This window comes from Acanthochromis polyacanthus, chromosome 9, assembly GCF_021347895.1.
Source record: "Acanthochromis polyacanthus isolate Apoly-LR-REF ecotype Palm Island chromosome 9, KAUST_Apoly_ChrSc, whole genome shotgun sequence".
Lineage (NCBI taxonomy): Eukaryota > Metazoa > Chordata > Actinopteri > Pomacentridae > Acanthochromis > Acanthochromis polyacanthus.
Window position 1 is genome coordinate 19,658,624 of NC_067121.1, and position 15,223 is coordinate 19,673,846.

Here is a 15,223-nt window from a genome sequence, read left to right on the forward strand (position 1 = left end):
GTTGCATTTGGTGCTCACTGGAGAAATACTGGCTCAGTTGGTTCATTTTTGATTAATTTTTTAAATTAGTAGCCTAACCTTGTTTTCACAAAGTGATAGTATTTGCTTAGCATGTCAGTTGAACACACAAACAGGTGAAATTGGTCTTTCTGTGCAGTTATAAATTACACGCAAGGTTCTGTGTAATTAGTTATATTTCTATTACTGAGGTCATAGTTAATGGTCAACTACATAGTATTCTTTTTAAATATCTTCTCTGAGCCTTTTGCATAGTGCCAAAACATATTAAACTAAACCTTTTTGACAGTATCAACAAAAACAATATTAGCATCACTGAAGTAGATGTAATGTCAGAACAACTGGATTGCAAGAGACTCTGTGGTTGCTTCTTAGTAAAATAGCTACACGTAAATGAATATTTCAGTTCAAATTCAATTCTCATCAGCTTTACTAGTTAAGGAAGTCAGTCTGGAAGTCATAAACCGCATTTAAACATCACTGTTCTTTAGTATTGCATAAGTTCTTGCTTCCTTCTTGCTTCTTTCTGAGTAAGTCATGACTTGGTGTGGTACAGGGTCTCTGTTTCCCTGTAACTATTGCCAAATTATGCGGTTCCTGCTGGGAAACTTGCTTAGAAATTCTAAAGAAATGGCGGTTTGTTTAAAGTGTTTTATTTGTGGAACGTAAATCGTCTAACTGAAGTATTCTTCCTGTTAATTTCTGTGAGTTCTTGTTGTCCTGGTTTATGTGACCCTAATATTCAGTATTTCATTATGTCAAAGACGAACATTAGGACCTGGCTCATCAGCGTACCTGTGGAAGCCTCCTAGTCGCTGTTCCAGTATCAACAGCCTGGTTAGCAGCTATTCACATTCACAGGTACAATATGCATCGATAAACTTTCACAACAGTTTAGTTAAATGTGACTTTTTGCATGATCTAACCAGTGCTGTCTTTCTCTGTGCACTGCCCAGGTACAAGAGTGTCTCCCAGTCCCAGACTTGAGTCACAGTCTCCTTGGTAAACTGGGAGAACTGGGGGAAACTTCTTCCAGCAGCAATTTAGATAATCTCCGCATTGAGCTTGACCAGTCAGAGCTCAGACAGCAGCAGCTTTTATTACAGGTCCAGGAGTTAGGCAAAGAGGCTGCCGAACTAAAAGGTGTTGTCAAAGACCTTCAAGGCCAGTTATCAGCTCAAAAGTCTAGCAATCCTGCATCTACAACATCACAAAGTAACCAAGAAACAGGTAATGAGGAGAGAATAAATCACCATCAGACCTGTAGGGAATCAATAAGCAGTGAATTGCAAGACAGGCTCACAGCTGCTGAGAACAAAAATATGGAGCTTCTTTCTAAGTTGGATGAGGCTCTTAAAGAAAAGGGACAACAAACCGCAAGCTACTGCGACTCAGCCTGGAAGATTCAGGAACTCCTGGATAAACTTAAGACTGCGGAGGAGGATAGACTGGAGGCAAAGAGAGAGGCTGAGGACAGAGCCAGGCATGCTGAACGCCTGTCACAGGAACTAAAACTCAGGGAAGAAGAGCTAAGGAACAGTGAGGAGAAGTTAGCCGAAGTCAAAGCTGGAGCCCATGATGAGCGAGAGGAGGCAATCACACGATTGGAGGAGCTCCAAAGTGCAGTCGGTCGAATTCAGGGGGCACTGACTTTAAAAGAGAAGGAGACTGGGAACTTGAGAGCTCAGCTTCAGGATCTACAAGCCTCACTGGAGTGCAGGGAACGACAGGCAGAGGAACTGAGGAAAAGACTGCAGGAAGAAAGAGAGGAGGTAGAGCACAGATGCAGTATGAGTAGTAGCCACAGTGAGGAACTCGACAGCCTGACCTTGGATTTCAGAAAAACTCTAAAAAACAGAGATGAAGAACTAGCTGCTAGTTCAGAAAGAATCAAACACTTAGAGGAGCAGTTAGAAAAACTAAACGTAGAGAAAGAAACTCTGAGCTTTCAACCTAATGATGATGAAGTCTCTTCCTGCGATGGAACAGCAAACATTGAGGACTACAAAGCCCAGTGCAGCAATCTCAAGGAAATAAACACTAAGTTATTACAAACGACTAGAAGGAGTGAAGCAAGCATTACAGAGCTGACTGAGAGCAGGGCCACTTTGTTAGACCAGCTAGCTTCTTTGAGGGCCTCTGAGGAACACTTCAAAAGTAGAATAGGGGCTACAGAGATGAGTGTGGAAGACCGAGAAAAGAAGCTTTTAGATGAAAACCTGCATTTGGAGGAGAGTGTCCAGAAGATGATTGTCCAAAAGGAAGAATCAGATGCACAGTTAAAGAAAGTAGAGCATGAGAATAAGGAGCTTTTAGATGTTCAGTCCTCATTGAAAAAACAGTTAGCTACAACACAGCAGGAACTGGACCTACTCACTGCCAAAGCTGAGAAGTTGGACAAGAACCTCACAGTGTCCCAAAGAAGCCAAGCAGAGTTACTTGAAAAGATCCAGGAAACTGAAACTAAGCTTAGAGACCAGACTGTAAAATGTGGCCTTCTGCAGTCTCGAGCCGAAGAGCTGGAGCGCAGGGCTGGAGAACAGCACGATGAAAAAGGAGCTGCAGAGAGCAACGAAAAAATGCAGAAGCTTCACGATGAACATCAGAGTTCTTCAGAGGAAACCAAAGAGGCCCCATTCAGACTGGTTATAGCTGAGGCTCAACTGGAGCTCAACTTAAGGGAGGTAACCAGGCTCCGGGAAGAGGTGGTGGAGCTCAGGGCTCAGCTCCTGGCTGGTAATGAAGAGAGGATGAAAGTTCAGGCATTGCAGGAGGTGACCGAGGCCTCCAGAGAGGACCTCCGTGTCCTAGCAGAACAACTGAAGGGCCAGGTAGAGGAGCTGAACCGCCGGCACGTGGATGAGATTCTTCGATCTCGGGAGCGTGAGGAGGCTCTCATCCGTGAGCGTGATGGAGAGGCACAGGCTCGAGCAGGCCTGGCTGCAGAGGTGACAGCCTCCAGAGAGGAGCTTGACAAACTGAAAATGCGCTACGAAGCCCTGTGTCTGGAGAACAATGAGTCAAGGGAGGCCCTTCACAGAGCTAACACTGAGACTGCAGAACTTGGCGTGCATGTTTGCATGCTGACTGCTGAGAATGAGGAGGCTCGTCTGCGCTGGGAGAGCCTGTCCACAAGGCTGCAGGAGCTGGAGGAGGAGGCCACTCAGGAGGCAGAGAGGCTGAATACCTGCGTGGAGCAGCTCCGTCAGGAAAACCAGGAACTCCACACTCAGCTCCATAATGATGAGAGTCTGTTGGAGTCCAAGCAGAAACTGCAGAAAGAGCTGAGCAAGGTCCAACAGGAGGCTGAAGCCGTGCAGGAGGCTAGACAGGAGGAGGTGCAGGCACTCCGGTTCCAGCTCACCAGCCAAGCCATGTGCCATGAAAGCCAACTCCAGGTCAGACATAAATACTTTGGTGTGTCTACATGTACTTCAGCATATTGCAGTTGTCTTCCTACCCTCAGCATTTTTCTGAAACATTATATCAACAAGAAGTCTGCTTCCTGTCAGCTCGCAAGCCTGATTTCCACAGCTTGATATCACTCAGAGAGTGTTGGCTTCTTTTCCATGTATGTGGAAATACAGGTTTTTATTCAGCTCTTTACAAGTGTGTATGTGCAGGGCAAAGTCTTCAGTTAATGAAAGCTTAAGAAACAAGACAACAGATGAATTGTCTTGTTTAAAATAACATCTTCTGAAACCCCACTGCAATTGATGCTAACATTAAGTAGCATCAAGAAGTCTAAATAGGTCCTTACCACAGAAATCTTGGTAAAATTCAGACACATTGATCATGAGAAAAAGTGTGTCAGTGTGCTGCAGAATCAGACACACACAAAACACAAAAGTCAGGAAGCAGCTCTTCAGTTGCTAAATTCAGCCATACTTTAAACATAAGCAGCTAGATGAGTTCATGAATTACTGAACTTGGTAACTTTGGTGCATGTACACAGTTTTTATGTTCTGCTCTGTTTGTGTTGTCGATGCTTATTAACAAATCTACTGTAATGTCTGGATTTCAATCGTGGTTTTAGTCGCCAGTGTGGTGAACTTGTGGTTTCTGTTCTTATCCAGACCGTCAATCAGGAGTTACAGGAAGTGAAAATGCAGCTGGTGACTGAGCAGGACAAAGTAGTAGGCCTGGAGAGCAAACTCAGACAGCAAGAGGTGAGAGGATAACATGCTGCATAGACTTAACCCTACTAAAAATTTCAAGGCCTCATGAGAGCAAAATTGGGCTGTTTGATCATTAGGCATGTGTTCTTCATGCTAAAAAGGGTGAATTAAAACAACAGATATTCTACTAGAGTGGCCAAGTTCCACTCCAGGTCCATGTGTACCCGGACTGAGCTTGAGCAGTTCTGCAGTGAGAATTTTAGTGTCTCGATGTCTCAAACTGTTGAACATCTACAAACTCAATAGTAATTTCTGCCCATGAAAATACTGACTGCCAGGGTTTGAATGCTTGTGTGAAGTATTTTTGTTTTAGAGTTCTAGCACATTTGGAATCGCTTCGTAGAAAATGGTATCACATTGCAAATCATTGAAGGACTTCCTGTATTTCTGTCACAAAAGCTACACGAAACCAGTGTTGCTGAAATGTTGTAAGAAGGTTTAAATTGTGGTCAACAACTTGATGTGGTGACAGTACATGACTGTGGTGTACAGAAAATGGCTTTGGACAAGGAAATGAAACTCGTTAACTGGAGCACTGAGAATGATGCTGTGAAAAACTGCACGTAGACTATGTGCACTTCTGTCTGCATTTTTTTTTTTGCATCTGGAAGTGATAAATGAACACATAAATTCAAGTTCCATTGTGTATATTGGCAATTGAAGTAATCAAAATGTTATGGTCGCAAGCATATTTCACAAGGAACCAGAAATAATGTCTTGCTTTGCCGTACTGATTGCAGGCTGGAAATCAGAGACATTGCCAACAGATTGAGGAGAAAAACATCCAGATGGCAGAGTCTGAAAATCTCATCCAGCAGAAAGAAGACGAGATAATCCATCTGAAAGGGAATTTATCAAGGTGAGATTCTGTATTCATAATCACACATTCTGGACCAAATTAAAGCTCTGTGATGAAACCTTTTTAATCTTGAATGTTTAGATCAGAATTCTGGCTTTTGTGTTCTTGTTGTTTTTCAAAATGTAGTCCAAAATACATCTGCCTGAAACCAATCAAAGCTAGCTGAGAGTCTTTGTGTATTTTGGGCGTCTCCTGAATCAGCTTATGCATGCAATATCTGCAGGTCTGAGGAGGCCCTAGCTGTGGCTCAGCAGGCCTGTCAGGAGATGGCTGAAAATCTGCGGAGAGTCACACAAGACAAACAGAGCTTTGATCTTAAGACAGCTGCTGAACTTGATGATCTTTACCGTACCAAAATCAATTTGGAGGAAAGGCTTGTGGAACTCATCAGGTATAAACATTCTTTGTGTTTCCAAAGTTTTACTCCTTTTTGTTTGTTTTTTCCTTGTGGTTGAAATACACACACCACATAAGATGGTGAGACGTTGTTCTTTCTGCTACCTAAAGTTCCTGAGGGTTACACGAATACACTTGCTTGTCCTTTCTGCAGGGAGAAAGATGCACTTTGGCAGAAGTCAGATGCTCTGGAGTTTGAGCAGAAATTGCGGGATGAGGAGACGGAGAGGGACGTCAACTACTGCCTAGGCTGTCATACACAGTTCAGCTGGTGGTTCCGCAAGTACAACTGCAGGTCTGATCAGCATCTGTTTAACACATGTACTCATTACTTGGACAACCAATAACTGCACTGTCAGTGCTGCTACTTTTAAACTAGGCTTTTTCTGAAAAGCCTAAAGCACGTTTTCCACGTTCACCACACCAATTTACACTGTGCAACACAACACTTACTGCAGATTGTTGTCACGTATGCAAAACATGTCTAAAAAATAAATAAATTCCTGACTACTGCCAAAAAAATAAACAGAACTGAGATGAAGAGAGACAAATGTCAATGAAACTGTGTCACAGACATCCACAGAAATGTTATTTCTCTTTCACTTCTCATTTGGACTTAAAAACTAACTCAATGGTCAAGTCAGTTAAACTGTTTGTTAGCAGTCAGTTGTACTGTGAGCGGAGTGATCTACATTACAACTCAAATGCAGCATCGTAAAAAATATATCCAAATAAATAAGCAAATGTTATGATGTGATACAAACATATTGATATTTAACACTGCACTCCTTAGGTCTTTTGACATGGTGCATCCATCCCTTATATCCCTCTCCTGTGATGTCTTTCAAAGCAACCTATACAGTATCTCCACATAAAGCTAAGTTTTTTTGAAGCATTTATGAAGTGCACCTGTAAAAAAGACAAATACAAATTAAGATGAGAAATGTTAAGATTCATCATGAAAGCATAGAAATCCATTCCAACTCGATGCATCACTGGAACATTAACTTGCAGTTACATGCTTGGATTCCACATACAAGCATCAGGACCTGCATGCACTGTTTTGAGAAACTGATTTGTAGATGGAGATTATTGTAATTACCCAAAACTAAACTAAAGCTAGATGTGGAAAAGAACATTTTTGTTCCCTTAAGGAAAGCTAGATTTTAGTGAAAATAATAATAATAAAAAGACTGAACTTTACTTTCAAACAATAAAAACTGAATGAAACAAACTCACTGTAGAAAATACACTGACCCGAAACATCCATCTATCCATTCTCTATACAACGCTTAATCCTCATTAGGGTCACGGGGGGCTGGAGTCTATCCCACTGATTTAGGGTGAAGACAGGGGACACCCTGGACAGGTCACCAGTCTATCACAGGGCTACATATACAGACAAACAATCACACTCACATTCACACCGATGGACAATTTAGAGTTACCAATTAACCTCAACATATTTTTGGACTGTGGGAGGAAGCCGGAGTATCCAGAGAAAACCCACACATGCACAGGGAGAACATGCAAACTCCATGCAGAAAGACCCCAGGAAGGCCGGGAGATGAACTGGGGAAGTGCTAACCACCAAACCACTGTGCAGCCCCTGAATTGAAACAAACATAATTCATATATAATAATAACTCTTCTGTGGAAATGACAACTTTATGGTGTTATGAGAGCCAAAAAGGAAAAGTGGCTGTAAACAATGGAATAGTGATGCTTTTCATGAAAACAAGACACAGATCCAACGCTACAGCAAATCACTTTCAGCCTCATTTCACTGGACTCTGGGAAATTCAGTCAGACTCTCCTATACTTGCACTGAAAGACTTGTGCCACAACATTCTCCGTGTCGATACTGTTGACTTTCTCAGGGTAAAATATCTGATACGTTGCCAAATGCATTGTTTTCATCTACAGTCTAATGAAAAATGACATTTTACATTTTCAGTATGTACCCACATTTTGCATATCTTCAATACACTAATTCATCTCCTCCATAATGTTCCAAACTCATTTTTACTCGTACTGTCTATCTCAATCCTATTATGCCTTTCTTCCAGACTGTGTGGGCGTCCCTTCTGCTACTACTGCTGCAGCAACACAGTGAGCACTCAGCAGGGTGGCAACAGAGAGCGCTGCTGTAGAGACTGTTACAACCAGCACAGCGCAGTAGTTGAACGCCACCCACAGGAGGAAGTGACTCACAGCACACCAGGGACGCCGTTCAGCCGTTTGCTGCAGGCTGGACGAGCTGTAGCCGGTGTTTCAGGTGACTCATTATCTCAATCACGCGTGTACACACACACACACACACACACACACACACACACACACACACACACACACACACACACACTGCAGGAATGTGTGAAAAGGTGTTTTCGCATTTGCTTAAAATTGTGGACGTGCAGCAAGAGTGGAGTGTAAAGTGCAGTAATTTACATATGACGTGATGATGTTTATTTTCCAGGAGCAGAGGAAGGCGACAAGCTGGATGATGGTGTTTTTGACATTATCACAGAGGAGGAGGTGAGCTGCGTCTACGACAGCGACTCCCTCTCTTTTACCACCGCCTGCTCTCCTGGGCACGGACAGCAGGGGGCAGCACAACTGTAAGTATCTCATATGCAATTACAACCGTCTGAGGGGGATATACAAACTGACACACAGTCAACAACAGGAATTATAAACCACAGCATGGCAGATTAATAACAACATAACACACAGTCAGATTTCCTATTTGCAACATACAACCTCTTGAACAATCTGTGTAGTCATGGATCACACGCACATCACAATTGTGGAATCTTTTGCAGCTGTGGAAAGAAATTCAGGAGCATGATCATAGAAAAGATATGTGAATATACAACTACTTTCCCTCAATTTGAAAGCTTTTTGTGTCTTTAACCATTTTTTAAAATGCATTATCTATAAAATGAACATAATGCCCTACACATGCACAAATATGCACCTTTGCAGAATGTACTGGAAGTCTTCATTTTGCGTTCGTATATGAATCAATTATCTAAAACTAAATATGTAGTAATACATGTGTAAATGTAAAATCTGTGATTCTGATTAGGAGCAACAGTGCCAGTGCAGGAGACCTCACAGCAGAGGAAACTGATGACCTCAGTGCTGCGGTTCAGGATGCAGAGATCTGCCTGTTGAAGTCTGGAGAACTGACGTAAGTTTCATATGTAGTGAAAGTTACTCTGGAACACCAGGAGTCTGGCAGAGTTGTTTACAAGGTCACAGAGTAGGGCTTTTCATTTTTTGAGAATTTTGTGGTGAAAGCGTAAATCAAAAAATGGGAAATGAAACACGGAACTAATCCATGTGGCATGACATCTTCCCTAAATGTTACATATGAGTTCCACAGCCTCTGTTCCTCTTCTGCTGTAACTTGAAGTAGGTTGTTTTTTTTGAGTACAGAAAAAGCTTGAAGGCATCATGTCAGCAGCCATCTGCCTCGCTTAAGAGCTGCTGAGCCACAAGCTAAATCCTTGCACCAAAAATGCGAAAAATGTACTGCAGGACTTCACTGCATCATTTCTTCGTTGTGATGTTTTTTCTTTTTAAAGTTGAGACATTTGTAAACAATCACCTTATGAAATCATCATCACACACTTGCAGTCTAGAGCCCTCTGTTATGCATTTTTAAAGAGCCTCTTCACAGGTCTGGGGCAGTACTACATCATATGTGGAAAAATGTATGAAGGATTTTGTGGCTGTTGTTGAAGCAGCCTGAGATATATTATTGTCCGTAGTTTGAAAATGAAAGTAATGTGGAGTGTGGCATTAGAATTAAGGGAGCTGGAACCACACTCGTTTCTCCTTGAGGCCAACAGCTCAAGGTTACTTTCTAACTGCAAGAAAAACTGCAGTTAATCTGACAACTGGATCCATCATATGGCTTGGTGAAAACATACTGAAGAAATGTTAGAACAATTTCGTAGATCCCAAGGTAACCTTTTCAGATTGCTTTTTCATCGAACCAGCAGCCCAAACCCCAAAGATCTTCAGTTCAGTTAAATGTTAGACAGAGATTAGTAGCAAATCTTATATTTGAGAAGTGGTACCCGTTAAACATTGATCAAATAGTCAATCAATTGACAAAATGTTTTCAACTCTAATAGAATAAACTAAATTTCATAGAAATACAGCAACCTAATTAGTCCAACTTTCATTATAATGTTGAATGAATAAAACAAGGATTTAAAACAAACAATATCAAATGAATATACAGTGAAAATATACATGAAAGGCAGCACTACAGTATTGTAAGCTGTCATGTCTTATTAACTGTGCGCTAGGCTCTCTGCTCACTTCACGGTGGACGACATCTCAGGGTTTGGTGACAGCTCCCGAGAGCTCTTCATCAAGTCCAGCTGTTACAGCACCATCCCCATCACCATGAGCAGCCCTGGTCCCACCGTCTCCTGGACCTTTACCTCGGAACCAAAGAGCATCTCCTTCAGCGTGGTCTACAGGGAGAGTGCAGAGATTCCTCTGGAGCAGGCCAAGGTGAGACACCAGCACATGTCCAAAGGGAACATGGATGTAAAACATGATATGTTTTGAAAGCCGTTCAAGCCATTCAATCAAATCTTTGGCCTCATTCCGACAATACAGATGCCTGGTATGAAGGTAAACTGGTAAAGTATATAGACATTTAGTGCTAACTCAGGGACACAAATACCACTAGTTCACAGAACATGATGGACCACATGATCCAAAGCAATAAAAAAAACTTTGTAATTTGTAGGTAGTTTCAGCTCATTTTGGCATTGTCCAGCTGAAACGTTACAGTTTTGGTTTCCTTTCACTTCTCTTGTGATGTTGGAAAGACACAGTAAAGTTAGCAGCTAGCTGGTAAACATGGTGGAGCATGTAACAGTCAAACTGCCAGATGTTTCCCTGAGGAGTTGACAGAGACCAAAAACAGCTAAAGAAAGTGAATAGGACTGGTGGAATGTGTAAATAAGTAACTGTTTGCTTGCTTGTTTGCATGAACCCTAAAGAAAATCAATTAATGCAGTTTAAATCTTCCAAAGTCCACAAAGCAGCTGTGAGATGCAGTGCTTGCAACGAATGCAAAGGATGTACATGCTGTACTTTAATATGCATCTTTAGTCCATCATGTCATGAGACAAACGAGTGCTGTGCCTCGGCTTGCTGTCAGTGTTATGCTGTATTGTGTGACCCTTTCAGGTTATGTAAAATGCTGGATGCCTACAGAATAATCTGTGAATTATTTAGTTGATATTTCTTGAATGATCAAGTAGAAAAAAAAAAATCTTCTTTTTTTTTTCTGGAGCCCCCTACGCAGAGCAAACACCTATTTCCCTTACAGAAAAACGGGAGTCAGGACAGGGAAGTGATGAATGTCACTGAGCAGCGGTGGCCGTTCGGCACCCTTTCAGCAGAGCAGATTCTCTGAGATTCATCAGGATTTAGATTCAGTCAGCAGATTCAGAGCTGGAATCAAATGGTAAATGGACTTGCTCTTATATAGCGCTTTTCTACTCATCAGAGTACTCAAAGCGCTTTTACAACAATTGCTCCCATTCACCCAGACATTCACACACTAATGTGCAGGTTGCTAATCAACCTGCAACATCAGTCAGTATACATTCACACACCAGTGGAACAGTCACTGGTAGGCAATTCAGGGTTCAGAATCTTGCCCAAGGAAACTTCGGCATGCAGCACATGACTAGGCGAGAGCGGGAATCGAACCGCCAACCATTCAATCATTGGACGACCCGCTCTACCACCTGAGCCACAGCCGCCCCAATCTAAAATCTAAGAAAATGTTTGAAAATGTGCCCCATTCCTGCCTCGTGCTGTGATTCTGTTACTCTCTCAGATCTGTATACAAAAATATTTCTCTGCAAATGTTTCAACTGGAAATGTCAACTATGATTTCTGTGCTTTGCCTCTGCAGGTTTTGATCCCGCTGACCCGCTGTAACTCCCACAAGGAGACAATACAAGGGGAACTGAAAGTCAGAAATCCTGGAGAATACACACTTATCTTTGACAACTCATTCTCCAGGTCTGTCAGAAACTGTCTCTGCTTTTACCTCAAAGTTAAACAGGACGTAGCAAAACCAGACGTAAAGCCCTCTCTCTCTTTTCTGTTAACCAGGTTCATCTCAAAGAAAGTGCTGTATCATCTGAGTCTAGACAAGCCTGTGGTCTACGATGGAACTGACCTCCTCTGAACGTGACAGGAGGAGGACAAGCAGGTGTAAAACTGACTTGAAACCGTGGATGTTTAAACTCTTTCTTGCTTCAATTCAGGACAAATGGGTTGGAGTCCTCTTTGTTGAGCAAACCTCAGTGAAAGTTGTTTTAAAAACGGCTGTCTTGGCTTTGTACTCATTTGTGACTTGTTAAACAGCTGATAAATTCTATCTCTGGAAAAGCTGAACAAAGGCTGAAAACAACGAGGGTAAACCGTTACACTACTGAATGTGAGCATGCACTACCTTTTATACGAGCTAGGTTAAATTTAGGGCATCCACTGTTACTATAAACTAACCAGCCGGTTGTTACCTTTTTGAATGTGAAGAACTTGTGCGTACGCATACACGTATCACACCAGATGTAGCCTCTGTGGGATTTTTTTGTGTCATCTTTACAGAGGTAAAACTGTATTTTTGATTGATTCTGAGGCTCAGCTTTTTGTCTTTATTTGACCCGTCTCTTAAAGTAAAACTGCGGTTGTTACAATAGGAGGCTCTCTGCACGGTGACAGAAGTATTTTGGATCTAAAGCGGTTGATATGGTTCAAATCTTCTGGCACTGTGTATCGTGATATCCATATTTATTGCAGTTTAATAAATTGCCTAAAAATCAGTAAAGAAAATGTTCCGGACAGGAATGTTTGATATTAAGCTCACTAGTGAATTAACCCTCTGAACTCCAAGCAGTTTCTTTGTTCCTGTTCCACTTTTTCTCACTGTTAGCTCATTTTCCACTGTAATTTAAAGTCACGCGCCTCTATGGAAACAGGGTTAGACGTAGACAGAAGTCAAAAATGTCTTTTGTGCAATGTGACACACTTGCACTTCAATCACAATAAAGGAAAGTAACGAAAGTTGAATTTGCTAGATTTATGGTCAACGTCTTCTTTGATGACTCATCTTACAAAAACTGAAAAAAACATGGACTCAGCATATACAACATTTTTTCCAATGTTACAATTCTGGAAAGAATGGTGACACTACTTACTATAGATACTGTATTACTGACATTTTTATTAAGTCTGCCGTGTGACTGTTGCTGCTGAATCACCAATAGCTTCACAGTTGTGACAACAAATGCAGATTTTTTTTAATTCATCTTTATATTTTACAGAATTCTTGGAGGAGCAAATGGTTTATTATTGTCTTTTTTTTTCTTTAAAGTCAGCAGGTTTGGGGGTTCAGAGGGTTAGATAACTTACTTGATTGCAAAAATGATATAAATAATGCTAAAATATACACAATGTTAAAGTAAAATCTGCTGCTGTGTAAAAGCTATAGCAACCCTGGAACAGCTGACAAGCAAACAATGAAAAGAAGACATGTCCATTGAAGCATTGGGGGAAGTGATTTTCACTAAACTCATACTCACTTAATTCTACCATTAACAAACCATTCAGTGTAACTTAGTGTTTGAATGGACTTTTGTGTTATGCTGTTGCAGAATGAGCCTTTACTTATTTCCAAAATACATCATAATAATACGTTTTTCTGCTACGTTCAAGCCCAGTAAACTTATTTTTATACTTGTTGCCTTTTCAGCCGTTAAAAATTAGAAGAAAGGGATTTGTTGCATTACAATCACAGCAAAGCATAATTGGAAGAAACAGAAATTGTGCTAAATCTGCCGTACCAGCACGGACCTCGACTTTATTTATCTCCAGTCAGCAGACTTTAATTCAGTGCATTGTCTCTGATGGTTGCAGTTGACTACAGAGAATAATATGGGTCCGTGGTTCCTATCCATGAAAACACTAAGAATGTGCACAGGCTTCCCCGACTTTATCCCTGAAGGGTAAAAAGAGGAAGCACATATTGAAATGTAAGTTTCAGTGCTTTGAATATGTTTTTATTTTTGAATTTCACTGGACTCATCAGCCGCTGTGGTTTTTCATTAAATTTAGCAAAGCTGTGATTGGTCTCATAAAGCTTTTAGATGAAGAAATAATATTTTTATTCATAGAATGATTTTTTTCAATTGAAGCTGATGTGTTTTTTTTTTCTTTTTCAAGGTGTTGCTGTGTAATGTTCTAAGTATGATATTTGGGATGTGACTCTATTGTCACCTGAAGTGTGCACAACCTGCAGTGTGTCAAACAGAAAAAAGTATAAATTTCAGCCTTCTAATAATCCATGTCCAAAAATATTGTACTTTTTTCCTTTGTTTTCCTGTGTGGACCTTTTATTTCATGGATTTAACGTTGAAATTAACCTAATTTTTCAACCAATAATCCTTTGAGTGTCTTAAAAGTGGCCATTTAATTATTCTGACTTGAAAATCGCTGTTTTGCTATTTAACAATTGACATATTTTTCCAACATGTCTTCCATCATTGTAAACCCATTTTGTAACTGACAGGAAGGACACTAGGAAAAATGCTAATGACCCTTTTTATACATATCTGACAAAGAAGAGTGATGTTTGCCAAATATATTGGGGAAATCTATTTGTCTGTTTTCCTGTTCTCCAATGGGAGTCTCTGTTTAAAGATGTTGCAACATGACTGCTGTGTAATGCACTTTTCAAAGGGCTTTTTGTTGCTTGTAACCCACGAGCCTTTGTGTCAGTTCATGAATGGTTTTTCTTTTCTTTTGTATGTAGTGAGTGTGTGATTGTAGACGTTTACTGCTGGATTTGCCAGAGGGAAGCTTTAACTCTGACCTAATCTGTACAATGACAATGTTTTATGAAGTACCATTTACAGACTAAATATTTATAATAGAAAATGTGTATGATTATAGATTAATAAATAGGAACTGTGTGATAAATCTGTGATTTCTTGTTAATTTAATGTGAACTATATCACCTCTTGATGGTCACTTCTCACTGAGTCTTTTCACCACAATGCAGCTTTGCTCACATGCTCGGTTTGTTGCTCTGGTTCAGATAAAAATGTCTCAAAAACTGCAGATTCAGTAAAATGTTGTACAAACATGTACAGTTAACAGAGCATGAGTTCTGATGGCTTTAGTGGACTGCCTAGCTTTGCCCCTAGCACCAAAATGATCTGTTTTTTAATTAAATATCACAACAATTAGATGGTCATAAAACAATATGTAAAACCCTTTCTCACCAGTATTTGTAGGAATTAGGAATGAGTCCACATCACTAATGTGACATGTCAAAATGGTATTTTAAAAAAAAGATCTTTTGACAGTTTTGCCTGTACACTCACCAAATTTCATGGCTGTGGAAGTTATTGAACCCTTAGAATGGCTTCCCAGGTATGATGTTTTTTGAGTGTGAAAAGGATTTTCAAATTCCTAAAACTCTGCCAAAACATTTAAGAGAATGTAGTAGTGGATCGCAAGTAACGAATACGTCAACTCTGAACAAAATCTGAGATGGTGTAGCAACAGATTTCCTGTATTCAGTCTGAATTGACATAGACTGACCCTGATCTCTTCTCTTGTTGGTGCACAACTTTCCAGTCCTCAAAGGAGATGAAGGAGCAGCTCAAATCTGGTGTAAAAAAAGTAAAGAATAAAAAATGCGGCTACTGTATTTTAG

At 40.7% G+C, this 15,223-nt stretch overlaps 1 protein-coding gene across 2 annotated transcripts in view; it reads left to right on the plus strand.

Moving 5' to 3' along the window:
- Nucleotides 1-14,481, plus strand: part of LOC110951135 (FYVE and coiled-coil domain-containing protein 1-like) — a 28,052-nt gene extending 13,571 nt beyond the window's left edge. The window contains exons 7-18 of one of the 2 annotated variants that reach the window (XM_022194069.2): nucleotides 783-879; nucleotides 975-3,416; nucleotides 4,095-4,187; nucleotides 4,937-5,055; nucleotides 5,279-5,446; nucleotides 5,606-5,746; nucleotides 7,521-7,729; nucleotides 7,931-8,072; nucleotides 8,543-8,647; nucleotides 9,777-9,987; nucleotides 11,411-11,520; nucleotides 11,614-14,481. In XM_022194069.2, coding sequence (XP_022049761.2) covers nucleotides 783-879; nucleotides 975-3,416; nucleotides 4,095-4,187; nucleotides 4,937-5,055; nucleotides 5,279-5,446; nucleotides 5,606-5,746; nucleotides 7,521-7,729; nucleotides 7,931-8,072; nucleotides 8,543-8,647; nucleotides 9,777-9,987; nucleotides 11,411-11,520; nucleotides 11,614-11,689 — 3,913 coding nt within the window. In that variant the 3' untranslated portion in view covers nucleotides 11,690-14,481. The remainder of the gene's footprint in view (nucleotides 1-782; nucleotides 880-974; nucleotides 3,417-4,094; nucleotides 4,188-4,936; nucleotides 5,056-5,278; nucleotides 5,447-5,605; nucleotides 5,747-7,520; nucleotides 7,730-7,930; nucleotides 8,073-8,542; nucleotides 8,648-9,776; nucleotides 9,988-11,410; nucleotides 11,521-11,613) is intronic. The other variant, XM_022194070.2, reaches the window with a different exon arrangement.
- Nucleotides 14,482-15,223: the final 742 nt, after the last annotated feature.